The sequence below is a fragment of the Fusarium verticillioides genome, chromosome 1 (assembly GCF_000149555.1).
Source record: "Fusarium verticillioides 7600 chromosome 1, whole genome shotgun sequence".
NCBI lineage: Eukaryota > Fungi > Ascomycota > Sordariomycetes > Hypocreales > Nectriaceae > Fusarium > Fusarium verticillioides.
Window position 1 is genome coordinate 5,315,022 of NC_031675.1, and position 24,235 is coordinate 5,339,256.

General features: G+C 48.1%; 10 protein-coding genes across 13 annotated transcripts; 4 read left to right on the forward strand and 6 right to left on the reverse strand.

The window, feature by feature from the left end:
- Positions 1-1,279: 1,279 nt before the first annotated feature.
- Positions 1,280-2,627, reverse strand: FVEG_00334 (biotin synthetase; the record flags this gene model as incomplete). Its single annotated transcript, XM_018886775.1, has 2 exons — positions 1,280-2,200; positions 2,316-2,627. 2 exons carry the CDS (start codon positions 2,625-2,627, stop codon positions 1,280-1,282), a joined length of 1,233 nt encoding a protein of 410 aa, XP_018742413.1.
- Positions 2,628-3,823: 1,196 nt separating this feature from the next.
- FVEG_00333 (hypothetical protein) lies at positions 3,824-5,649 on the reverse strand (the record flags this gene model as incomplete). Its single annotated transcript, XM_018886774.1, has 3 exons — positions 3,824-5,277; positions 5,324-5,411; positions 5,500-5,649. The coding sequence occupies 3 exons, from the start codon at positions 5,647-5,649 to the stop codon at positions 3,824-3,826; spliced, it is 1,692 nt and encodes a 563-aa protein (XP_018742412.1).
- Positions 5,650-5,995: 346 nt separating this feature from the next.
- On the forward strand, positions 5,996-8,480 carry FVEG_00332 (mannose-P-dolichol utilization defect 1). Of its 3 annotated transcripts, XM_018886773.1 has the most exons (5): positions 6,477-6,596; positions 6,654-7,057; positions 7,134-7,215; positions 7,271-8,063; positions 8,116-8,480. In XM_018886773.1, exons 4-5 carry the CDS (start codon positions 7,467-7,469, stop codon positions 8,383-8,385), a joined length of 867 nt encoding a protein of 288 aa, XP_018742411.1. In that variant the 5' UTR covers positions 6,477-6,596; positions 6,654-7,057; positions 7,134-7,215; positions 7,271-7,466; the 3' UTR covers positions 8,386-8,480. The 3 variants fall into 3 exon arrangements, with proteins under 3 accessions (XP_018742409.1, XP_018742411.1, XP_018742410.1); XM_018886772.1 differs by having other exon boundaries at positions 7,134-8,063; XM_018886771.1 differs by having other exon boundaries at positions 5,996-7,215.
- On the reverse strand, positions 8,470-9,499 carry FVEG_00331 (hypothetical protein). Its single transcript, XM_018886770.1, has 2 exons — positions 9,178-9,499; positions 8,470-9,127 (listed from the first exon to the last, which is right to left on the reverse strand). Exons 1-2 carry the CDS (start codon positions 9,371-9,373, stop codon positions 8,712-8,714), a joined length of 612 nt encoding a protein of 203 aa, XP_018742408.1. The 5' UTR covers positions 9,374-9,499; the 3' UTR covers positions 8,470-8,711.
- Positions 9,500-10,878: 1,379 nt separating this feature from the next.
- On the forward strand, positions 10,879-12,175 carry FVEG_14638 (hypothetical protein). Its single transcript, XM_018903586.1, has 3 exons — positions 10,879-11,227; positions 11,287-12,058; positions 12,123-12,175. The coding sequence occupies exon 2, from the start codon at positions 11,331-11,333 to the stop codon at positions 11,685-11,687; it is 357 nt and encodes a 118-aa protein (XP_018742407.1). The 5' UTR covers positions 10,879-11,227; positions 11,287-11,330; the 3' UTR covers positions 11,688-12,058; positions 12,123-12,175.
- Positions 12,176-12,458: 283 nt separating this feature from the next.
- On the reverse strand, positions 12,459-13,781 carry FVEG_00330 (hypothetical protein; the record flags this gene model as incomplete). Its single annotated transcript, XM_018886769.1, has 1 exon — positions 12,459-13,781. One exon carries the CDS (start codon positions 13,779-13,781, stop codon positions 12,459-12,461), a length of 1,323 nt encoding a protein of 440 aa, XP_018742406.1.
- A 965-nt stretch (positions 13,782-14,746) lies between these two features.
- Positions 14,747-15,101, forward strand: FVEG_14637 (hypothetical protein; the record flags this gene model as incomplete). Its single annotated transcript, XM_018903585.1, has 2 exons — positions 14,747-15,025; positions 15,072-15,101. The coding sequence occupies 2 exons, from the start codon at positions 14,747-14,749 to the stop codon at positions 15,099-15,101; spliced, it is 309 nt and encodes a 102-aa protein (XP_018742405.1).
- Positions 15,102-15,977: 876 nt separating this feature from the next.
- Positions 15,978-20,440, reverse strand: FVEG_00329 (hypothetical protein; the record flags this gene model as incomplete). The annotated part of the gene is made up of 5 exons (XM_018886768.1): positions 15,978-16,740; positions 16,840-16,941; positions 17,001-17,450; positions 17,508-19,866; positions 19,987-20,440. The coding sequence occupies 5 exons, from the start codon at positions 20,438-20,440 to the stop codon at positions 16,044-16,046; spliced, it is 4,062 nt and encodes a 1,353-aa protein (XP_018742404.1). The 3' UTR covers positions 15,978-16,043.
- Positions 20,441-21,110: 670 nt separating this feature from the next.
- Positions 21,111-22,717, forward strand: FVEG_00328 (hypothetical protein). Of its 2 annotated transcripts, XM_018886766.1 has the most exons (4): positions 21,111-21,254; positions 21,395-21,705; positions 21,767-22,054; positions 22,114-22,717. In XM_018886766.1, the coding sequence occupies exons 1-4, from the start codon at positions 21,191-21,193 to the stop codon at positions 22,666-22,668; spliced, it is 1,218 nt and encodes a 405-aa protein (XP_018742402.1). In that variant the 5' UTR covers positions 21,111-21,190; the 3' UTR covers positions 22,669-22,717. The 2 variants fall into 2 exon arrangements, with proteins under 2 accessions (XP_018742402.1, XP_018742403.1); XM_018886767.1 differs by having other exon boundaries at positions 21,111-21,705.
- On the reverse strand, positions 22,414-24,049 carry FVEG_00327 (hypothetical protein). Its single transcript, XM_018886765.1, has 2 exons — positions 23,195-24,049; positions 22,414-23,125 (listed from the first exon to the last, which is right to left on the reverse strand). Exons 1-2 carry the CDS (start codon positions 24,014-24,016, stop codon positions 22,781-22,783), a joined length of 1,167 nt encoding a protein of 388 aa, XP_018742401.1. The 5' UTR covers positions 24,017-24,049; the 3' UTR covers positions 22,414-22,780.
- Between the last annotated feature and the right edge of the window lie 186 nt (positions 24,050-24,235).

The window sequence follows — 24,235 nt, forward strand, 5'->3', positions numbered from 1 at the left end:
GCATTTAATGCATTGGAAAACACTCTCTACCTACCTAGTTAATAACTCCACGGCGTCGGGAACTAACCCTCCATCTTTTTTTTCCCTTCAGGCGACGGCGGGTTCTTTCTTTTTTTTTCTTGTCTGGCGCCCCTCCTTTTTATCTTGGCTTGGTGCCAACCTAAGGCCCCTAGCAGGTGTAGGCCAGGGCAGCCCACAGCCCCAGGGACCAGAAGCGGGCTTGAGTGGTGCCAATAGCATCCCCCATCGGGAGCCTACAGGACATGGACGGGTCATTTGATAGGTTGAGGATGATTCTGAGGCCGGGACCCAATGCGCCTGGATTAAAGCTCAACTCTCAGTGTGTACATGAGTTGTAGGCGGGGGCGTGTAGAGGGATGGAGTGTAAGCGGCCTACATTGTAATTTGTAGGTCGGCAATTCTGTCTCTGTCTGTCTGTGGTTACAAAGAACCAGGACCTATTAGAATTGTGTAACAGTCTGTTTGTTATTTGTTTTTGTTCTGTTGTTGCTGTTGGATCTATCAATATTACATACCTAGCCTATGCATACTCGCAGTATTCTAGGTAGTCTGCCACTTGGTCATCTGTTGGCCATTGATTCCCTTGTCCATGAACTGCGTGTAACCTGTTCGTTTCAACGCTTGGACGAATGATATTGCAGGCATTAAACAGAAACGTCATCAGAGAATCTAGTATTTATCCATCGTATTTACCATTTGAGGGATATATATCTTTGTATCTATCTGATACAAAGAGAGGGTTTGTCGCACAAAGTGCAACAGCTCTCTCACTCGATGGCACTTTTTATACACCCCACCAGCTGACCACATACAATTGTACATTTTGCAGACCAGAATGGAAATGACTTTTTAACAGATACTTAAAACTCAAAACCTCCTGTAAATCTGATCACCAACACTAAGTATTTCACTAAATTCACTGTTCTCGTGGTTGGTCGTCACGAGATTGGCCCAACAAAACCCAGAAATCCGCGAGTCACGCGTAGAGAATGATCCTTTAGCTCCACTACATCTCTCGATTATCCTCGTTATCTCCATCTCATGCGCCTCTGCTAACGTGATGTGATACGTATCACATTTTATCCGCTCCCTCGGTTATCACTAATGCACACTGCCTGTTCTTTTTTTGTCATTCTCAGACCGGAACGAACCCGGTGCGGGCCGGCCATGATAAACTTCGATAACTAAGTAGCATGCACATGGACGAGGGATGGTGTGCTATGCTGAAACTCGCACTCAATTCAAGCAATTCTGACTGTTACAGAACTCGAACTTCAGGTGCAGGTTGGGGAGACTTGTCAAAGCTCTTCATGGGCTCAAGACCCCATCGCCCAAACATGGCGGCGTCCTCATCCCACCCATTGCACTCCGTCGTGAGCATCTTCTCGCCTGTAAAGATAGCATTCGCACCCGCCATGAAGCACAAGGCCTGCTTCTCCTCCGACATGGTCTTGCGACCCGCCGCGATGCGGATGATGGTCGAGGGCATGATGATTCGCGCCGTGGCGATGGTTCGCAACATGCTCGTGAACTCAACCATGGGCCGATCGCCCAGCGGCGTACCCTTTATGGGCACGAGGGCGTTGACGGGGAAGCTCTCCGGGTGACTTGGGAGTGTCGACACGGTGTGAAGAAGACCAACACGATCTTCGCTGGTCTCGCCCAGACCGAGAATTCCACCTGAGCACACCTTGATACCAGCGTCGCGCACGTGGCTCAGCGTCTGTAGTCGCTCGTCGTAGCTGCGTGTCGTGATGACAGACGGGTAGAACTCACGACTAGTGTCGACGTTGTGGTTGTACGCCGTGAGGCCCGCGGCCTTGAGCTCCTTTGCCTGCTCTGCATCGATCATACCCAGCGTCACGCAGACCTCCATACCCATGCCCTTGACGCCCTCAACCATAGCCTTGATGTTCTTCAAGCTGTTCTTGCGACCGCGCATATCCCTCCATGCGGCGCCCATGCAGAATCGGGTGCTTCCCTTCTCCTTGGCCGTTCGCGCAGCTGCTAGTACGCTCTCGACACTCTCTACTCTCTTGGCGGGAACCTTTGTGCCTTCTTGGTAACGGGTTGATTGGGCGCAGTAGGAGCAGTCTTCGGTGCAGCCGCCTGTCTTGATGTTCATCAGAGTGCAGAGTTGCACTTCGGCGGGGTTGTGCCATCGACGGTGTACGGTGCTCTAAGAGCTTGTGTTAGCCATGGTGTTGCTCTGTGAGATATGCCCATCAATTGATGTCATCATTGAACGACGACCGTAGTCACAATCACGATCGAATGAGAAGAGATGTCCTTACAGCTTGGTATGCTAGCTCAAGGGCAGGCTGGTAGTAAATGGCCGCAATCTCCTCCTTGGTCCAGTCATGTCGAACCTGAGTCGCCGTGACAGCTTCCCTCAGAATCTGCTTCCTCTTCTCAGCTCTCTGCTTCTCGATCGCTTCATTAGCTCCAGCCGGAGGAAGAGGCGGCTGCGAAGGTCGAGGATGGAAGTCAACAACTGTTGACATGGCCCGGGAATGCTGCCATCTCGCCGAAGCGGGGAGACACAAACGGTTACGGGGTGTAACCTGTCGAAGGGCCCTGAGACGGAGAGATGTACCGGGCTTCATTGTAAGAAATTTAACGATGAAAGGAATGAAAATAGAGAATGTGAGATGAAAGAAGTGAGTGAATTGGTCAAAGTCAATCGAGAGAGGGACAGCAGATTAGCTGTGAGTGAGCTGCAGCAGCATGAGGCACTAAACCAAGACAAGATGTGTACAGTACAGTAGCTGTGTACAACACCATGGACTAAATCGAAAGAGCTCAAAACTCTAACATTATGAATGGGCCGGCTCTTGTTGGTGAGCTCTAGGCTATAGCTACGCCTCACTCACTCATGGCCCCCCCACGGCCGACCTCGGTCAGTCTCCGGTCCTAAACACAGGCAATTACATACAGATACAAAACATCCAATGCTACAGCTCTCAACTCTTGGGGATGATGAATGCCCCGGTAGTCTCGGCTTTCGGGAGCTTTTCTAGACTGTTGAATTACCATGGAATACCGTCCTAAACCGCGTACCGAGATCCACTAGAACCTGGCGATGATCATCTACGACGGGGGAAGGGATGCAGATGAGAAATGGAACCATATGATGTAGCTCAACAGCCTTGACTGTTGAACGTAGATCATAATACCAGCCTACACCCTACGGTTTTATGTCTCTCGAGCACTGTTATAAAGCTGTAAAGTTGAGGCTCCATCTCTCGGCCCGCTACCCGTGAACAACGGCATTCATTTTGTTGAAGAAGGAATCTTGGCCTGCTACGAGACCCCTGATGGCAATTCGACATTTCTCGTTGGCTCGCCTAGTGAGAGGGGTTTTGGAATTTTGGTTGAGGCTTGGTGAGGGGCCAGACTGTGAGGAACCCCTGTAGCTTATAACCCCGGGAGAAGCCCGCTCTGGACCGGCTTAGCTACCGTGATCGCGGCACTTTAATGGAGCCATGGCGTAACCGTGGGGTTGCTCAGTGGAGGAGAGGCTGTTTTGGTGATGCTGAAGAGAACGACTGTTGTAGGACTAGATGTCAAGAAAGTGAGAGTAAAGGAAGTTGATAGGAATAAATGCTCATTGCTCTGTGGAGTATATGTATTCATAGTCATTATCTCCCTCAGTCTATCCAGACGCCATATTCTGCAAACCCTATATCTCGTTATATCCAAGATAGATCCATATGAAATCCCAAAATGCTCAATATCGCTCTCAGTGCTCAACACTTGACATCCATGCATACCAATCTCGGTATTAAATCCATACCCCAGATCAAGGGTACGCCGGCTCAGCATACCGTCTCCCAGACACCCCAAGGGGACTGGTCCCCCGCTCATCAGGCGGCATGCGCTTCTCCCATCTCTTCCTCTCAGATCGCGGATCCCATCCGGGATAGTCGCGTCTTCGCTCCGCATCCGCATGGCTGCTAGTCCGTCTCTCCATGTCCGGTCGGCGCAGGTACCGATCACGTCTTTCTTCTTCCCTTTCCCGGTCAAGTTCCCGCTGTCGACCCCTGCGTTCTCGCTCGCGGTCTCGTTCCCTTTCTCTATCTCGCTCTTCGCGTATCCGCCTAGATCGCTTGAGATCTTCGTCGCTGGACTCGGCTTCTGAAGAAGCTCCTGATATGTCGGAGTAGCTTCTGCTGAGGCGAGATGGAGGAAGTCGGTCTCGGCTTCGGCGTCCGCGGGACGAGTCGGTGTTGTAGGATGGGGCTCTAGGCGGGTTTCTGGTGCGATCTGGGTTGCTGCTGAGTCCGTTGGGGAGAATGTTTGAGACTTTCTCGGTCAGCTTTTCTCGTAGGCTGGGGCTGTGCGTTGATCTTCGGCGGGTGGAATCGTCTGAAGCTCTCCCATCTGCGCGGTGAGGTCGGAATGTTGGGGGTGGGTTGCTAGCAACAGGAGGCGGGCGATCGTTCGTTGGTGAATATCGACGAGTCGTCGGTGAAGGCGGGCTTGCTTCAGGTCTTCTCTTTGCACGAGGAGGAACCGGCTCATCATCACTAGAGTCTGAAGAGTAGTGCCTGGGCTGACTGTGTCGACGAGGCGGCGCGGGCCGCTTCGCATGAGGGTCTAGATAAGAACCCGGGGGCGCATGCGGTGCATGTAGTGGTACGTCCGGCGAAGGTTGCTGATTATAATCGGAGAAGCTTCGTCGTCGGGCATGTTCGTCAGAGCGGCTGTTGTACCTCTCAGGTGAAGGTCTGGTTGGTCGCCCTCCTGCATGTCTGCCCGGCACATGATTGTACAACGGTCGCTCAGGCCTGGCTCGGGTTCCAGCAAAAGCACTCCCTCTCACGTGGGAGTAGGCGAACTTGGGCTCTGGACCTTCAGGGGGTTCACCAGGCCCCGTGGGATCTCGTGCCTCTCTGTATGCCTCCCTCTCTCGAGCGTTTGCTTCTTTTCGTAACTTCTCGGCGCACGACTTGTGCCATCGATCCACCTCGGCGTCGGCTTGGGTTGGGAATACTGTTGGAGGTAGGTCGGCTGGAAAGTCTGCGCCTGTCTCGGGATGTTTTAGCTGCCAGTTCTTGACGGCGAACTGTAAGAAAGGAACGTGTTCCTCGGGACCGAGAAGGATCTCGAGAGATTCCCATCGTGAGAAGCCTCGAGCGGTAAGGGCGGGTATTGAAGGTGGTGCGAAATCGTCGTCGGTTGGCTGTAGTGTGTGTTGACATCCAGTAACTTGCCAGATGTATGAGATGGACTCGTGTGGCATTTCAAATAGAGCTTTAGACGTTAGGAATATGTCGCACAAAGCCGCCATGGAACTTACAGTCATAATCGCCTCCAACAGCCTTATAGAAGGCGGCAAGCTTTTCTGGGGTAAGGTGACAAACGGTTTTATCGCCTATCTCGAGTATCTATTATGACGTAAGGTGGTCAGTATGCGATCGTTGGAATATTGACAATTTTTGCAACCAAATGGTTAAAGAAAGGGTACGCGCATACAATATGACGACTAATAGCTCTTAATAGAGCATCTAATAGCTTTGACGGGCTTTTATCCTTCTCATACATATACGAATACTCAATAGCCGGAGGCGGCGGGGTTGACGATGTTGCGCCCGGCGGGGCTTCTGTCTTTGGAGGGGCCACCATAGTTGAAGAATAAGAGGTAAATAGTGAGGTTAAAGATCAAGGTGAGAAGAGAGGTTGTCGAGAAAAAGATCACGATGAAGGCGCGCTCACATCCAGGGCAGATGGCGGGGAAACGTGGATGGCGGTCAGCGGATCGATATCGATATCCAAGACGGACAAGATGTAATGATGCCGTAAACGAGGACGATGGTGCATTCGACAAGACTCTTTGAGAAACAACGGAGGGAAATAAAAAGATAAGACGACGATAAAAAGTCGCAAAAGTGCACAGTAGCACAGACCCGATCAAGTCCCGTTCAGGTTCAGGTTCGGGTTGGGATCCAATACCTTATATGAGATGGAGCCCAGCTGATGAATGAAATGACAATGACAACCTAAACTACCTGAGTCAAAAGGTAAGGTAAGGCAGGGCAAGGCAAGGCAATGCCAGGCAGGGTTGACCGGGGTAGACTTGGCGAAGAAGTGGGCAGAAAGACGAGGATCCTTTGTATTTAGGTAGGTAGGGATTCAAGGGGAAGAGAGGGAAAAAAAGAGCACGAGCACAGACAGGAACAAGGCAATGATAAACAAGGCACAAAGAGACAAGAAGAGAAAGACAAGAAAAAAAGACGCTTGCTACTGCTGCTGCTGCTTGTGAGAGTGAGAAGTGAGAGGAAAAGAGTTGGTCCCATGATTTGACTGGTCTCTTACATGGATGTGCCTGGGAGACTGCGGGTGGCTGACAAAAGGTTGCTCACTAGCAGATACCTAGTACTCTGTGCAGTATAGCACAACAAGCAGCTGACTCTTGTATCATCCGAAGCTACCTATTACACAAGCTATTTGCATGTTGATCCTTTTGTTTCTTCAATCTCTTTGTTACACTGCCCTTTCTTTGTCTTGTTAATCATCTCTGCGGTGTTTATAACTATCCCGTCCCCCATCGGAATATACAATAACAGCGTTATGTACTTCCGACAAACAAACACAACGCATCATGAACTGACATATCATAACGCAAACAGACATCATATCACATAGCAGCAACCCTTCGCTGCCGGCCCCTCGTGGCCTGACACGTGCATCACTGTTGTAGGCGCCCCGGGTGATCCCTCCCACGAGGAGCAGGCAGTACAAAAGTCCAACAACTTTTCATTTTTCGCAACGGTCTACGGCTGTGTAAGGCAATCTAAGCCCATAACACGAAAATAGCTGTTTTCAAAACCTGGTTGGTTCCCTCTTGAGGCTGAGCTTACTGTACTGTACTTTTTGCTTGTGTCGCAGAAACAGTGTGTGCTGAACCCCCACCGAGATCTGTGAGATGATTTGGCACGGGCTGAATAATCTCGAAGATTCTTACATGTTCCCTCAGCGTCATTTGAGGCTGATAGATCACTTTATTCGGATATTTTTGTAGACGGGACGGACGGTATGTACAACGTGAGAATGAACAAGCATCTTTGTGAAACAACATGGCACTGATGTCATTGTTTACTCGAGGACAGGGGACCATTTTTAATTGACAGCCCAACCAAGCAAGTCTGATCCGAAAACGCGGAGCAGAGGCGGTTGAGTCGCTGATGTAGGGTAAGCCACTTTGTCGTAGGGCAGAACCAGGGTTGACTCCACTAACTCCAATGAGGCAACGGTCATCTCCAATTTCATCACGTACTGTTTCGTTGGCCTCTTCTTCTGAAAGTTGAGACAAGCAATTCCGAGCTTTGTGACGTCTTTGTCTACTTCTTCCACACTCCTTCTGAAATACTTCTTTGTATAATCGCTGAGCTTTGATCAACTTCTCTTCTACCTTATTCTTGGTAATACAGAATCAGACCACCATGGACGCCCTCAAATCAGCCATCACCCCCGTCACGCATAACCTCCCCGCGCCGATTCGCGACTTGGGCGTTTCCATCATCGGCGAGACCTGCTACAAATCTCTCCTTCTCGACGTTAATATAGAGGATGCCGAATGCATCAAGTTTGCCGTCTCCAAGGCTCTCGGCATCGGTATCATCGCTGCTTCGTCCATCGTCAAGGTTCCCCAGATCCTGAAGCTCATCAACTCCAAGTCCGCTGAGGGTGTATCTTTCCTCTCATACCTTCTCGAGACGGCGTCGTACATCATCTCGCTCGCCTACAACTTCCGAAATGGCTTTCCTTTCAGCACCTATGGCGAGACTGCCTTGATCGTGGGACAGAACGTTATTATCTCGGTGCTTGTTCTGAACTACAGTGGCCGTGCTAGTCTGGCTGCTGTGTTTGTCGCTGCCCTTGCTGGAACTGTTGCTACGCTGTTTGCTGAGAATGTTGTGGATGCGCAGACTCTGAGCTACCTCCAAGCTGGTGCTGGTGTTCTGAGCGTTTCCAGCAAGCTGCCTCAGATCCTCACCATCTTCCAGCAGGGTGGCACCGGTCAGCTCAGTGCTTTCGCTGTAAGCCGATTCTATTTCCCTTTCGAGTTCATAGTTGCTAACAATAAGTTAGGTCTTTAACTACCTGGCCGGTTCTTTGTCTCGAATCTTCACAACCCTCCAGGAAGTTGACGACAAGCTCATCCTCTACGGATTCGTCTCCGGCTTCATCCTCAACGCCATCCTTGCTCTCCAGATGATCTTCTACTGGAACGCTCCCTCTGAGAAGGCCAAGGGCAAGCAACCTGCTGCCCCTATTGCAGCCAAGCCTGCTGTTCTGACACCCTCTTCCTCTACCACTGCTACTCCCAAGAAGAGCCCTACCACTCGCCGACGTGGTTAGATGTTCACATCCGTATCGTGTGGTTGCGCTTGCTTTATAGACTCGATTTGTCATACTCATTTTTAATAAGATCACTGTTACGTGCTTTGGCTTCATGATGTTTCATTATGTGATTTTGACATGTATTTGTCGTCAAATGTTACACGAAAACGTGTGATGCTAACTACCTACATAAAAACGTGTTGCACAAACCCTACCGATGATGCTATTCGAAGCAATGGTGCAAATGGTATTCCCCCTTTTATGCTGTCCCAACTGAACGCCGTTAAAATAACCCAAAGTATCGCTAATCCTTCTTCCATTACCCAAATCCATACAATATCCAATCAAAACATTGATGCAGTGACTTTATTCCATGTTGCACGTGAAGGTCGATCGTTTGGACCAGCGCACTGCAGACAGCGTCGCTGTTCGCCAAGGTTGCTCACAGAGCAGCTGAAGCAAACATGCTTACCACAAGCACCGCACGAGTGATCCCCGTTGTCGATACCATCGATATCCATGCCATCATCACCACTGTTGAGACTAGCACCGCAATCGTCGCAGTTCGAGGGGGTGAGTTGTGTTTGGCTTAGGTTGGTTGTCGGAGCTGAAGGCGCCGAAGAGATGTTCCAGAACCGGTGGAGAGATTGTTGGTTTGATTCAGGTTGAGTAGGTTGAGGTGGTGTTTGTATGTTCTCAGATGGAAGTCCAATGTGTTGATGCTGGCTCTGCGCAGAGTACAGCATGTTGAGAGTACGTTCTAACTCAATTAGCATATATACAGTGCAGGCTTTATATATCAAAACTTACGATGAATTGTCTCTTCTGAAGGTCGATTATCGCGAAATCGCTTCATGGTTCGACTGTGAAGGTGAATGGGCGTCGATGCCATGATCGCGAAAGGATTGGTAATGGAGTTGCCGAGTCGAGGAGGAGAGTCGAAGGATGAGACTGATGAGGGAGAGGCACAGAACTCAGAGACGGATCGCTTGCGCTTGTGGGCCATTTCGATTATTAGAAGGATAGATTTTTGAGTGTATAAACGGGAATCGAAACAATTAGAGTAATGTTACAATGGATGTAAATAGAGGATGAGGTGAGATAGATCAACCTCTTTACGGGAACTGAGACGAGACTGAGACTGTGGGGCTCAAGTTGGCTGCGCGACATGACGCGCTTAAGTGGTGACGTTGGACGCGTTAATGGCCCACGCCCCAGGTTCTCCACTTTCGTTTATACAGAGAGAACCAAGCTACCTACCAAGCCTAGGTAGGTAGGTACCTTACCTAGGGACTCCTGAGCAATGAGAAAATATGCCGGCGACAGGGGGGATAATGATTGTGGGAGTATGTAGTATAACTTAGCACTGTACAGCACAACCCCTTATACACATTTCCCAGTCAGGACGCAAAAGTCACGACACATTTCAATTGAAATCTTGTTATACGTTGTTCTGTAAATTCTTTCTCTTCACTGGGTGGGTAGTCGTGTACACCCTGTGGCACAGTGATGTACAGTGCGCGTACCGTAGGTATCAGAGAATAATCCTCATGTTGGAGGGCAGCAACTCAGGCTCGTAGATCTGCGGCTGAGAGATGCATGCGTACGCATACGCAGTGGCTCTCTCTAACGCGGGCGCCTTATACTGTTTCTCACCTCCCTTCTCAGGGACATACCACTTCCCCGCCTCATCCGAGCTGTGCATCTACACACCAAGGACTTGCACTTTAGAGCACTTGCACTTTAGAGCACTTGTATGGACATTGCTGGCTCTTTTTATCTATGGGTCCCTCTGGACAATGCGCGCCTCGCCAATCTATAAGAGGACTTGAGTTAGTTGTCGAACTTACTCTCCATGGGAAGTCTTTGAACCACACATCTATCTCGAACATGAACAGTCTTTCAACTGAAGAAATTGTGACTATCCTTAGTACAATTCCAGGTCTATTGGTATCATGTCTAAGTGCTTGGTTCGCATACCTTGCCCTTCAGCGCCGGCATGTGGCCCGTAACGACATTGAGACCGCTACTATCGAGTTTATCATTAGACACGTCGATGCAACTCAGTCAAAGTATGAGCACTGTTCTTGTTTGCCAGGTTTTCTGCATCTAATTCATCCACAGAATTCAGATGCAATCCTTCCATGAAACCTCAACCGAGATCTTACTTCTAAGCGAAAATCTACCCCAGCTGCCACCTGCGATCCACCGAAATATTACCGGAGAAGGGTACAGACGGATTGAAGTCCTACCACCAGCACGAGTTGACCTGCAAAACAACTTGCAGCGCCCAGGCCCATTAGCAGCGTGACAATATAAATGAATATCAGTCGTCGTGCTTTTGGGATCAGTTTGTGTCAGGATAATTTCTTCAGCGTATATGTATATCAAAATCGGGGTGTGCAAGAACTCGCGCGAGTTCCCCATGTACAGCCTCAATCACAGTCAATCATTCTTGCAATCAACCAATCAACACCTCATGTTCACACTGCGGCCGGTTGATAGCCCCAACCAAATTTTATCCGTCCCCAGGACCCTTTTTTCTCCCTATATACTAAATATATAAGACGAGGGCCCATATCTGTGCCTCGAGATGTATATGAAAACCATCCTGCAAATCTTACACTCTTACTCCAATCAACTTCAATATCCTTCGGCTTCACAGTCTGTTTTTCAGTATGGTTCAATTATCAACAGATGCTGTAGTCAACCTTGTCAGCACGATACCTGGACTGATCATCTCTTGTCTAAGTGCCTGGTTCGCTTACCTAGCACTACATCGAAAACCCATCCCCCCGAGTGACGTCGAAACAACCGCAATGCTTTTCATAATTCCAAGGACATCTCATATCCCCCCTAGGTTCGCATTCATATTTCAACACTTTTTCATGAGTTGAGCCTGACTTGTTTGTCCTCCAGTGCGTTGTCCCACCCAGATTCACAGAGGACATTGATGAGTTGTGATGACCTCCAGCTACCACCTGCAACAAGTCAACAATGTATTAAACCGAACCACTCTCGAGTGCTTGCACATGCTGAGCGTGTATCATAATCTTTTAATCAAGAATGCGATACGATTTGAGAATGCGCTGCTTTTCAATGCTTCAACATGGGCCGCGGTGCATACGACACAACTGGTGTTCCCAAGCCACTGCCCCTCACCAGACGAGGCTTTCTCACTCGGCTCACATACACTCATCAACCAATATGATACAACTGTCACTATGAGTCAGCTCTCGGAGGAGTTTATTGCACTCGAATGGACCATGACCAACCTGCAACGACACATGAGGAACCTTAGAACGGATTCATCCAACTGAAAGCCTTCCTCACACGAGGCCACTTCTTGGACTGATACAACTTATACGCAAAGAACAGTCCAACACACGACACGACCAAGCCAAGAGTGGAATAGACGATGGTGACAATTACTTCGGTCGACATTGGAAGGGATCCAGCAGAGAAGTGTTGTAAGGGACAAAACCGATAGACGAAATCGGGGTGTAAAGGATGTAAGAAATACCTAGACCTCGGGACACAATAGATCATATTTGTATGATAACAGTAAGGCTGCACTACTCCGTACTGTTGATTGAGCTACCAATCGACTTTCTCTTTCTGTATCCTCCAGGCTTTCATCAGAGCCGTATTCTTCTTTGGGGGCCCTTTGCCTCGAGGCTGTGCTGCAGTAGTAAGTGACACGAATTGCACATCTGCCCTCCTTTCTGGTTACATAGAGTGACATACGATTCTAGGGGAGGCTAGGGTGAGGAACTACAGGGAATAGGCTTTGATGGCAGAGCAGCGAATTTCGATGTAAGCCGTTCTGCTGTTTTCCTCACCTTTTGGGGGGGGGGGGCAAGACTTTCATCTTCTATCCTAAGGAATTAATAGATTTAGGTAAGTTACGTATTATTTAAGATGATTTATTATAATTCAGTGTTACTTAGGTAAATCCAGTAGATATTTAGACTAGGTCACTGTTATGTTTTTGTTGTTGGTGGAAGGGGGTCCCGAATAATCGCATTGCTTGTTATAACTACCTAACTAGGTAGGCATCCTATGTCTGCTCTCTGCTCTCTCTCTTATTATTACTCCCGAGGGTAGACCAGTAGACATTGATCATACGTCATTCCGAAAAGCTCTTGCCACGTACTTTTCAAGCCCTCAAGACAGCTTGGATCTTGACCTATTTCCGACAGTGACTCATTTCCGTACTCCTCTTTCGTCTTTTCAACAATTGCTTTGCAGGCGCTGGCCGATTCCTCGACCTGGTGCAGTATGTAATCGAAAAAATCCTCGATGTCAGCTAAGGCCCTCTCGATGTTTTCTGGTGTATGTATAATCTCTTCAGCTAAGTATGTTTCGAAGTGAGCTGCACGTAGATAAAGGCGGAATCGTGTGTATCTACTCCACAACAATCCGGCCCCGGTCTCGATTTCCTCCTCTTCCTTGAATAATTCGTACCATTCATTCGAGCGTGAGCGTGTGAGATTAGCCCGGAGTTCGAACCACCGAGGCATCTCCCACTCGAGGCAAGTCTGGTCCAGAGGGCGTTTGAGCTCGAATTTGGCAACCATGTTGTCCGTCAAGATTGCCATTGACAGCCGAAAGTTCACTATCGTTGCCAACAAGCCTACCCTGGCCCGACACTGCAACGCTGTCTCCCCAGGATACGGGTCCATGAATTGTAGTATTCTGTCCTTGACTACCGTGGTACCATCTGTGTCCTTGGGACCTTGTCGGAGCCAGAGCGCAAGCTCGTAGTGATGGTGTTTTCCCAGTATTTCTTCTTCCTTGGAAATCCGGTAATCCATGACGTCTCCTTCGTTAAAAGCTTGCTTGATCAATGTTCCGTCCGCGGCGGCTGTTTTGTGGACATCTTCAAAAGCCCTCGTGTGTTCATCAAGCTGTGGTCCTAGCAACGAGTAGACATGGACCCCGGGAATTGTAGAAAATATGCGCATGGCTAAAGTCACATCTCGGCCAGGCGGCAGTTCGTTAAGAATCATCGTAGGAGTGATAATTGCACCAGGGGCTAGGAAGTCCTTGGTGCAATCCATATGGCAGCCGATTGCAGGGTTTCCAAGGCCGTAGAGGACAATGAGGATCTCGGTGGGTAGAGATGTTTCCTTTGCTTTATCACATGCCTCTCGGATATGCAGAAGTATTCTGCCTATCATCTCGCTTGAGTAGGTATAGACAAAACCGTCGGCCCTCTGGGGACTGAGCCATGTTTGATGGCGACCGAGTTGGGCGAGGCGTTTCTGGTCCATGCGGGCATCATTCCACCAAAATTGGTCCGTATCAAAGCCACTGCCTTCATCATCGCGAGGAATCACTCTACAAGCTCCAATGATGATGGTTGTATTGTAGATCTGAGGTATCCCGGTGGCATATTTGATTTGACGCATGATGAGTGCCCGTGGTATGTCTGTTGTCTGATAATAAAAGAAATGATGTTGTCCAATGTAAAAGAAGATGGGGATGAAGAAAGTAGAAGCCAAGAAGGGTACCAACTTTAAGTAGTAGGTACCTAAGGTATCTTAAGGCATCTTTTCGGTCTGGCGGCAATTCGCTGAGGATTATGGAAGGAGTGATTATTGTATCAGGGTCAAGGAAGTTGGGGCAGTCAAGTGTGATAAGGAATGGAAGGAGTCCTACTGCCTAACACACTTGCTGCCTTCCGTGGTCATCGGGGGCAGACCTGGCCTTAGCTGGCTACATCTGAAGAATGGTTACCCTAAGTAAACACTAAACTCAGCAGAAGATATCCTAAAGCTTACCTGAGTATTTTTATTATTTAGGATAAAATCCCAAGTATTCGAGAGGCTGTCTATTTTGTCGTCCTGGCCAAGCCAAAACGGACACTAAAAGAAACCCGAGGAAGCTTCCCTATTCAGGAAGACGCATGATATTTGATTGGTTCTTGGAACTCACCCCAATCTTAGATATCATCCCATTCGCTCGTTCTGACGAAACTAACTACCTGAGCTTCTAGGCTCTAGGTTCTCTCCACCAGCCGGAATAAGCTCTCAGCCACAAGTCTCAACTGCAAATAACACTTCTTACATCATCAGTTTTAAACCCAGATCTAATTTACACGTTCGGCCTTATGAACTATAAGATTTGGTAATTGGGGCCAAAAGACGAGAGCTATAGTAAGGGAGTTGATGTTCATTAGTTAAAAGGCCCGCTTAGTTTATCCTGAAAGCATATACGCATTTTTGTCACGCAATAGTTGGCTTCACGATGAGGCACTGAACAAACTTTTACCTCTCGTGCTCAAGATCAAGCTTTATCATTCTGCCCTAAGAGAAAAAGGTTGTTTCAACCCACTGGGACTTTCAGCATAAGTGGGCTCTCATTTCTCCCCACCATGTCTGTTCTGTTCTGCCCATCGTTCAACACCTTTGTCATCACAGACCCCTTTTTGCACGTAACTCGACTTATACATCATGTCGCCATGTCGAAGGAAGAACAGTCATCATCTTCCAGTCAAACGACTCCTCTAGGCCCCTCTAGCGGATATGTGTCTCCGCCACCCTACGAGTCACCTGTGCTGTCTCGCGAGCCTACGCCAGAGTCAGTGCATGTCATCGTCGATCCACTAGAAATGCCCTTCGGCACAATGCCCGAAGAGGCAAAACCGCGGAGGGTACGGAAGTGGGAACGTATCAGGCTTGTCATCCGCCTTGTCTTAGTTCTTATCCTCGTCGTGTTTCCCCTCGTGACTATACCTCTGGTCTTCAGCTCCTTGTCCACACACAAGGGTTGATTGTGTAAGTCGACCAAAGGGAGAAACTTCTGGGGTGGTTCTGACATTTTGTGCAAGCATATTCAAGTCAGGGATGGTTAAGTGGTGGAGTCCGATCCTATCTTCCATCTGCCTACCCAGCGGTCATAGACACTTCACAACAGGGGGGTTACTGGGGTCAGGCGGCTTGTGAGACGGAAGTAGGCCTTCGCTGGATATGATCCTCACATGCTCGACTAAGATGATATCTCGACAACGCCTCTTTGGGAGCCTTTCCTAAGGCATGCTTCCATAGCCAATGATTCACGATTTTACCTCATACTCTGGGAAGCTACTTCATACCTTTCTTCTTCCTGCTCTCTTGTATAATAGGCCTGTTCAGAGTCTTATCCTAAAATTCCTAATTTACAAACTGCTGTTTAACCTGTTATATAAAAAACTCAATAATGAAACTTTTTGGCAATCGAGGAAGAACCATGGTGGATGCGCCATGGAGAGGAAAACATTGAGGTTGTTATCTTTATGATGATTACCTTCATGATCAACGTAAATTCCCATAATGAATTCACCAAAGGATATCCCTACCCAGATCCGGTTTCGATTGATGAGAGACTACTGACATGATTCTGACATCAAGTACAACTATATGGAGTCAAGGCCAGCCCAGCAGTCATGGAAACCTCGGCTAGGATAAAATAGCTCGACTCTCGCTGCTCAACAGCCTCATCAATGAGACCCTTCGACTATATCTAATGCTCTAAATTACTCTTCGCGCTGCTGTGTGTGGTAACTTTCTCAATAAACAGCCAATATCCCAAGGGATCCAAATCATTATATCAACATGTATAATCAACCGGCCGACAGAGGTAGGGGGGAGGAAGCCAACTGACCGGCGACATGGATCGATCCTACATATTATTTAGACTCTTGACGCCTCCCAGAGTGCTCTAAATTTTCCCTCTTTCGATTCCAGAAGCTGAGCTGGATGGCCATCTTCAACTATAGTCCCGGCATCAACCACAAGCACCCGGTCGAAAAGTCCTTGCTGGGTATCTACGCTAACCTGCCCTACGCTGTGTATTTGAGTGATAAATTCAAGTCTGTGAGTAACCATGATGACCGTGTACTCGCAGAACTCACGTTGGATAACCCTGTGCATCAACCCTTCTGTCTCAAAATCGACAGCAGAACTAGGCTCATCGAGTAGGAGAAGCCCACCTTGGGGCGCTGGTTCTGACATGGATTGCGCCTTTGCTCTCTTTCTCAAGACAGCACGAGCGAGACCAAAAAGCTGCCTCTGACCTTGGCTAAGAGTATCTGAGTCCAGAGCCGCGGTCAAATCTCCCCCTTGTGCAATAACCACATCCCAAAGATTGACGTCCTCTAAGACGGACCTGCACTCAGCAGCATTGGTCGCAAAAGGCTCCATATTCTCCAGCCATGACGAGCCTTGGGGAAGGAATATTGTATCTTGTGGCACAGCGAATATTCTCTCGCGCAAGATCGGGGGATCAACATTTTGAATGGAAATGCCATCGATGGTGATAGCATCCTCTCGAGTATTGCGCAGCGGTCTGAGCATATGAAGAAGAAGTAGTATGATGGAAGATTTCCCACTAGAATATGAGAAGCATTATGTTAGTGATTGCTTAGTTCATGACCTCTTATCGACAGGATTGTGCATGCCAAGTAAATATCTTGATGGTTATACACACCTTCCTGTACGGCCACATATGGCCACTTTCTGACCAGCCTCGATATGAAGATTCAATTCCCTGAGTGAAAAGGACTTTTCATTTACTTGATCGTTTTGGCTGCTGTTTAGGGCGTGAGAATTGTACCGACTGCCAGACTTGGAAGAGGGTGGGAGACTTACTCGTAGGATGCAGAAACCCCATCAATCTTGATGGAGCCTCTGCAAGGCCATTCCTGAGGTGGCACAACCTCCTGGCCCTCAATACACTCGCGATGTGGGCTTTCAGTCAGAGCTTTTAGTCGACTGACCGCACCCATTGAAACTTCCAGAGTCGCATAACTTCTCACGACATTGGTGAGAAACTGGCCAATTTGCATTAGAGATATTAAGCCTGCCCCGGCGAACCCTGTTCCGTGATTGTTGAGCTGCGTGACAAGCGCAACGGTAAAGAGGGCCAGTAACGAAACAAATGTGTTGAGAATAAATAGAAGCCAGCGTTGAACCATGGCCAAGAGATAGGCAGGGCGTTGGGAGACGTCGAGCAACAGCCGGCTTTGTACGAGATATTCTCCTGTCCAGTCAGCTGCACGTATAGTAGCGATTCCATTCTCCAACTCGAGGAAGTGTGCACTGCGAGATTCAAGTCAGATCAAGTGCGACATGAGTCAACAACAAACATGAACCTACTAAAGAGGACTCTTGGCCTCAAGATCCAGGAGGCGAAGCTGACGAGATGTCCGTAAATAGTACTTTGTGACGAAGTAAAGTAAGAAAAAGCAGAGAGGATACGAGGCGGCTAGGTATGGGGATGACGCTGCCAGGTTACCGGCCATCCCAAGAGAAGCTGCTACATCGCTAGCAAACTGAATTAGTGAGGCAGGGAGGGCGCCATCCACCAGAGTCATGTCCTGTGAGAAATAATTCGTGATTGTTCCCAGGTCTACACTGGCAAAGAAGTATAGTGGTGCTCGTGTGATGGCCCGCAATGCTGATGAGTGCACTGTTGCTCCAGATATCAGAGCGAAGTAGGTGAGCGCCAGATACATGGTCAGCAGTTCGCTGAGAAGAGCTAGTATTTGGAACATGGCATAAATACCATTCCAAAAGGCCTTGGGATGATGTGGTCTGGTTGAATCGGCGTCTAATAGCCACCATTTTAACCAAATGTTAGGAAAGCTGTAAAGGAATCCGTAGGACAAGGAGGACGTGACGAAGGAAATAATGGCTACAGGAGGAACAGCTCGAAAATAGTGTCGGTAGACGCCAAGATCGCCGTTTTGACGTGCAGAACTATCCGCACCACTAGCGATAGTTTCTTGGTTATCAGCACCACGGCGGCTGGAACGAGTTTGCTCAATCTCTGACATAGTGACATCCAGTGGCTGCTCGCTTTCCACAGGTTCGAGCTGCTTCAGATCCGTCATTTGTACTTTCTCCTGAATGCACAGGCTTTGCAAATGGCTTTGATATGTTGACAACTCCTCCCAGCTACCTTGCTCGATCATCTCGCCTTTTTCATTCAGTAGAAAGATGTGATCAGCCCACCGGGCGTACTTGACCGAATGAGTGGAAAAGACAATGGCTGGCGCGTTTTCTCTCTTCTTCAGGAGGCCATTCGGACTAAGAACATGTTGGAAAAGATGGTGTTCCGTCTGAGTATCAAGACCACTCAGAATATCATCCAATATCAGGAGCCTTGTGTCAAGATAGAGGGATCTAGCAATAGCGATGCGCTGTTTTTGACCACCGCTCAAAGTCATGCCTCCGCTTCCCACTATCGTTGCATCACCCTCAGGTAATTCCCTGAGGTCGTATGAGAGCATCGACGCTTCAACCACCTCAAGATAGCGGACTGGGTTCCATTTAGAGAAGCCAACTATGTTCTCCTTGATGCTGCAGTTTCGTATAAAGGGTGTTTGATCGCAATAGCCAACTTTACAGCTAGCATCGCGTTCCAGAACGACCTTGCCAGCCGAGAATGGCGTTTCACCGAGCAAGGCTTTGCACAACGTCGACTTTCCTGATCCAACAGGCCCAATAATAGCAGTCAAGGCAGAATAGTTGACAGTCAAGTTGATGTTCTTTAAACATGCCTGCTCTTTACCCTGCCACCCAAAGCTTGCTTGAATAACTTTGACTGCTGAGCTTCTAGACATAGGCAATGGATCAGCGTAGACCTTTTCATCGCCTGAGGCCGATGAAGTATCTGGCGTCGAATGTGTAATCAGGCGAGGGTCCTTCCGCGTATCAAGTTCAAGAAATGCTTGAATACGCTCTAGACATGCAAACGCCGACATCAAGGGTGAGACAGAGCGGAAGATACTGCCAAGCGGCACAGTCAACAATGTGAGAAGGGCAATCGCAGTATAGACCTTATGAGAGCTGAAATCCTGCGACTTGGTGGCTGCGAGCATAATGCCCGGTGCAGTCAAATCGGGCGCAAAGGCGATGATGAGCGACGCAATCTGGAGCCTGCGAGTCCCACGACTAGCTCGTAGTTCAGATTCTCGAGTGTTTTGGATGATGGATTCAACTGGTCGAGTCATCCCGGAGACTTTGAGGTGTTTGATGTTGGATATCACGTTGGCAGTTATAGCCACGCGGTTCTGTATTTTGCCCATCCACGCTTTTTGATAGAGCCCGACATAATTCCCCACAATAGAGACGCCCAGGAAGGAGAGCAATACAAGCCCAATCGGTGCTATGAATGCGATGCCGACCTGTCGCCAAAGAAACCACGCCGCCAGCCCTGCCTCGACGATATTTGCCCAGAGCTCATGTAAGTTGAGGAAGCCCTTGTGGATTCGATCTATGTCGGTGCTCATAAGCGTTACCGATGCTGATCTGGCGTTGCTGGTCAAGCTCAGCTCCAACGTCTTATGGAATATTGCGCTTGCAAGACAGCCACGAACTAGACAAAGGAGTCTTTCATGGAAGTACCAGTACAGAGAAGTGCAAATGGATATACCGCCGTAAATTAAGACGGTGGCTCCTATCAATCCCCAGCTGTAACTGTGAGGCTGATCTTCTTCCAAGTACCGAAGAACTGCTTGCGTCAGAAACGCTTGAGCAAGAGAAAGGCCGATTAGAGCGATCCTAGGCAACACAGGCAAGAGTAGATGCAAGGTCAAGGTTGTACTTAGGGCATGGACTAATTTATACTTACCACGTTCCTGCGACTGCTCTGCCCTGGTAAAGTGATTGACACTGCACTTACGAAATCTGTCATACACTACTCCAAGCATGTTCCCATGAAGTGCCGGCAAATCACTCAAGGCGAGGACCTTTCTATATCCGAGGCGGAGCAGGCCCCTGAGCCACATAAAAGAGCTCAGACTGTACACTCCACTGGTTGAATCTGGAGTTTCTTTGACGTGACTGTCTCCCCAAGGTAGCTTTGACAAAGGCCGAGATTCCAGCCAGACGGCAAAGGCTTTGATTGCAACAGCTGCTGAGAAGACGGACGAAAATCCATATTCTAATGTTGAGTATGCATTGAGCCATAGGGTCCGATCATGGGCAATATCCAGCAGAAGACTCAAAAAAAGATAGATACTGAGCAGCATCGAAGGCCTCCGAGAATACCAGTGCTCATAGTAAGAAAGAGCTGCTGTAGTCATGCCGGCTACGAGTCCTAGAACCTGAGCTGAAATGAAAAGATGGGATAGCTCATTATTGGCAGATCCTATTGGGCTCAGAATAAGGAGCGTGATACGCAAAACAGTGTAGACAACGTTGGCGATCTAAAATTAGAGACAATTAGCCACAAGACGAGAAACAATTTTCTCGGATTTGAATTGGAGAGTATACGTTTTTTATCAAGTTTAATGGGATCCGATTCCCCGTCATGATTCGGGATTTGGAGACAAGTACGAAGATTCGCACAAAGGTCAACGCTGTGAACACACATGATGGGGCTATGAAGAAAATGATCAGTTCGAATTTCAGAGTGAAATCAAAATCGCCTCGACATCCTTTGACAAAGGGGCCGAAAGAAGCATCCGAGGGGCAGCCTTCAAAGTTCATCATGGCTTTAGAGTCTGTATTATAAACCAATGTATAGTGATAGATATCTTTGCATGGGTAGGGGACACCGCGAGTAGCAAGCTTGTCACAAGTGACGCTCTAGTGGTTTTGTTTTGCTTTGCTTTGCTCGTATTGAGGCCTGGACTCGGAATTCCATATTGGGTATCCGACGCTCGCACGCGTTAACTGCCCTTACCCTAACACGTTCTCTCCTTACTCAGGAGGAAATAATTTGGGTGTGGGAATCATGTTTGACTTTATTGATACAACTTTGCACTCTTGACGTTTATTAATCTTTATGTCAATTGTCTTTTCCGTGGTTCGCTCCCGAATCCCGAGTCATTATGGCCACTACAGTTCAAACACCACCACGAACCATAATCTTGCGGCTTCTCAATCATAAAATAGGTAAAAAAGAAAAAAGAAGAGACTTAAACTGTGCTTTCTGTAGCAACCGATCTCTCAATTTTGGATAGATCACTCTCACCATCCTCACTTTGAAGACCTTGTGGTTAAGCCCTTGACTAATATTCTACCTTTACTTACAGGCTTCACGTTACTGGCTGGTGTAATTTTACTCATCCACATCTCTATACCTCAAGCAGAACCCTATACGTCGAAATTCCTTTTTCTTTCGCATCGGCAGCCTTCTACTGGACTATACTCTGTTGGCGATGGCGATGTATGCTTCGTGCTTTTCGAGGTGCTCACTCTGGCTGGCCTTCGAGAAGGATGTATGAAATACCTCCTTGCCCCATTCGCCAGAGTAATGGGAGTGTCGAAGGAAAGAAAGGTTGTCAGATTCTCGGAACAGGGCTGGATTCTCATGTACTACAGTGTATTTTGGCCCTTGGGAATGGTACTTTTTGGACTCTCGTTCCACACAAGACATGGGCATTGGCATTGCTAACGGGCTTCAGTTGATTTGGGCTAAATCGCCTCACTTCTCAGACATGGATCAACTGTGGATCCATTGGCCGCAAAGAGACATTGATGGGTTAATCAAGTTTTACATCTTGACTCAGCTGGCTTATTGGATACAGCAAGTCATCTCAGTCAACATTGAGGCTCGCCGAAAGGACTACTGGTTGAATGTAGTACATCATTTCATTACTATCACGCTCATTCTATTATGCTACGTTTACCATCACACCCGAGTCGGAAGTTTGATCTTGGTAATGATGGATGCCATTGAGATACTTTTCCCGGTTCGTTCCTCCAGCTAACTAACAAACATGTAGAACTAACTAATGCTAACATTCATCAGTTTGCCAAATGCCTGAGATATCTGGGCTTTACTACTCTTTGCGATTTAGTCTTTTTCCTTTTCTTCGTAACATGGATTGTGTCCCGCCATGTTTTGTATCTCATGACTTGTTGGAGTGTATACTCAGATGTTCCTCGAATAATCGAGCCGTCTTGTTTCATGGGCTCTGCCAATGACCTCCACGGTCCTCTTCCTGTTCCTGACGACTGGTGGCACTTGATTGAGCCATGGATCTACCCCAAGGGTAAAGTTTGCCACAGTGATAGCTTTAGGGTCAGCATCTTGGCTTACCTCCTTCTCCTTCAAGTCTTGATGATGATCTGGTTCGGATTCATTTGCAAAGTCGCCATTGGTGTCTTGGATGGAAGGGCTGCAGAAGATGTCAGGAGCGATGTCGAAAGTGATGAAGAAGACTCAGAGCCTGTTGCAAATGGTTCTGGCTGGCAGCAATCTCAACTACAACCTGGGCGTCGTGTTGGCTCTAACGGCGCGGCACAAATGGTAGATGGAGTCAAGAAAGACTTGAGATGCAACATCCATTGCAATGAAGAGTGAGATAGTGAGATATTAGAAAACATATTAATATAAGCATCGTGCTGCCAAATCATGTACATATAGTTGGTGCAATGTACCCCCTTTCGCATCCAAAGATTCCATCGCCACTTACTTAGTCCCCATGCTCGATTTCTGACTTGTCTGTATCAGATCGGTCGTCTTTGGCGATACGCAGGAACAGCAATCTATAGGCGTTTCGCAACAGACAATAGAGCCATATGATGTTGAGGGTTTGCAGAGTAGCCAAGAGTCCAAAAGTGATGAACTGAGATAATTGGCATTTGTACTGTTCTGCCTCCCAGTCAAGCTCGAAAGGACCAACGGTACGAAATTCCGTCAAGACTGAATAAAGGATTCGCCAATTGGTATAATGCCGCAAGTAAATCCAGGCAATGACACAGAGGCAGAAAGCTGGTGTCTGGAGGCGGTGGCTAAGGTAATTAAGTGATTTAGAAGTCTGTAGTAAGGCATTGTTAGAAGTATGTTTTATTTTAAAGCTCGCTCGCTCGGTGGATGGATGACTCACTGCTAGAAAAAGGTCACTGATATCGTGAGTAATGTACATGGATATGCCAATGTGCGTGAAATGAAACCGGTAGCTGAGGGCAATGAGTGTAATGGTGATAATGTGGTGTACTGTAAGTTCCATGTGATCCTTTCGAGGCTTCTCTAGACGAAGCACCAGTACAACGCTTTGCTGTACCCAATAGGCTGCTTGTAAAAGGTAATAGAATTTGATTGCTGGCCCAAGGCTTCGATGAGGGTACGAGTCGTACATGCCATGTGTCTGGAAAATCCACAGTCCAGGCGTGGTCTTCATAACATATAGTCCAAAAGGACCCATTACAGCAAAGTAGCACGCCGTGTACATCTGCTCCATAAACCGCTGCTGCTTCCCCATTGTCGAGACATTATTCTTGAGCGCTAGAGGCCGCAGAAGCCTCTTCATGATAAACTTGCGGGCGAGAAATAGAGCATTGGCGTAAAAGGCAACAAAAGCCAAGTCCCATAGACCCTTTTTATACTGGGCTACTGGAAATGCCATCCCATCAGTTACAGAACCATGTCTATACGACAACAGGATGAAATGGCCAAAGAACTTGGATTCAACAGGGTGAATGGCGTAAATAACAGGTAATACAATTGTCAACAAGAGTGGCAACGCCCAGCTGTTTTTTAGAATAACAGAGTGTTGAAACCCCCAAGATCTTTTTCGCCTCCGGATTTTATGTTCCTTGTCTTTTAAGCTGTATCGTTGAAGGCCTTGATTATTGTATCTGGCCATTAATGTCGACAAGCTGTTTCCTTGGCCGGGTCTGTGCCGGGCGGAGGTCGTGGCTTTGAACATGGGACGGAAGTTCAGTCAGTGGCATGGGGTAGGTCACGACAGTAAGAAGCAACCAAGGTGTTTGCTGGGCTGGGTTATTAATAATACTCAAGAGTTCCCCATGCCAGGGATGCCTACATTCAGTGTTGCATCCGACGGAATTTGGCAACTAATCCTAATTGAGATTTCCGAAGCTGTTGGTGTGATATACGGATACATCTACCGGAATTGATGTGGAGT

Coding starts and splice junctions, on each gene's coding strand:
- FVEG_00332 (XM_018886771.1), top strand. CDS start 7,467: ATGGACGCCCTCAAATCAGCCATCACCCCCGTCACGCATAACCTCCCC. Junction 8,064..8,115: donor GTCAGCTCAGTGCTTTCGCT/GTAAGCCGATTC, acceptor ACAATAAGTTAG/GTCTTTAACTACCTGGCCGG.
- FVEG_00331 (XM_018886770.1), bottom strand. CDS start 9,373: ATGGCCCACAAGCGCAAGCGATCCGTCTCTGAGTTCTGTGCCTCTCCC. Junction 9,128..9,177: donor TTCAGAAGAGACAATTCATC/GTAAGTTTTGAT, acceptor TAATTGAGTTAG/AACGTACTCTCAACATGCTG.
- FVEG_14638 (XM_018903586.1), top strand. CDS start 11,331: ATGACCTCCAGCTACCACCTGCAACAAGTCAACAATGTATTAAACCGA.
- FVEG_00328 (XM_018886766.1), top strand. CDS start 21,191: ATGGCCACTACAGTTCAAACACCACCACGAACCATAATCTTGCGGCTT. Junction 21,706..21,766: donor TATTTTGGCCCTTGGGAATG/GTACTTTTTGGA, acceptor AACGGGCTTCAG/TTGATTTGGGCTAAATCGCC. Junction 22,055..22,113: donor CCATTGAGATACTTTTCCCG/GTTCGTTCCTCC, acceptor AACATTCATCAG/TTTGCCAAATGCCTGAGATA.
- FVEG_00327 (XM_018886765.1), bottom strand. CDS start 24,016: ATGTTCAAAGCCACGACCTCCGCCCGGCACAGACCCGGCCAAGGAAAC. Junction 23,126..23,194: donor TCAGTGACCTTTTTCTAGCA/GTGAGTCATCCA, acceptor GCCTTACTACAG/ACTTCTAAATCACTTAATTA.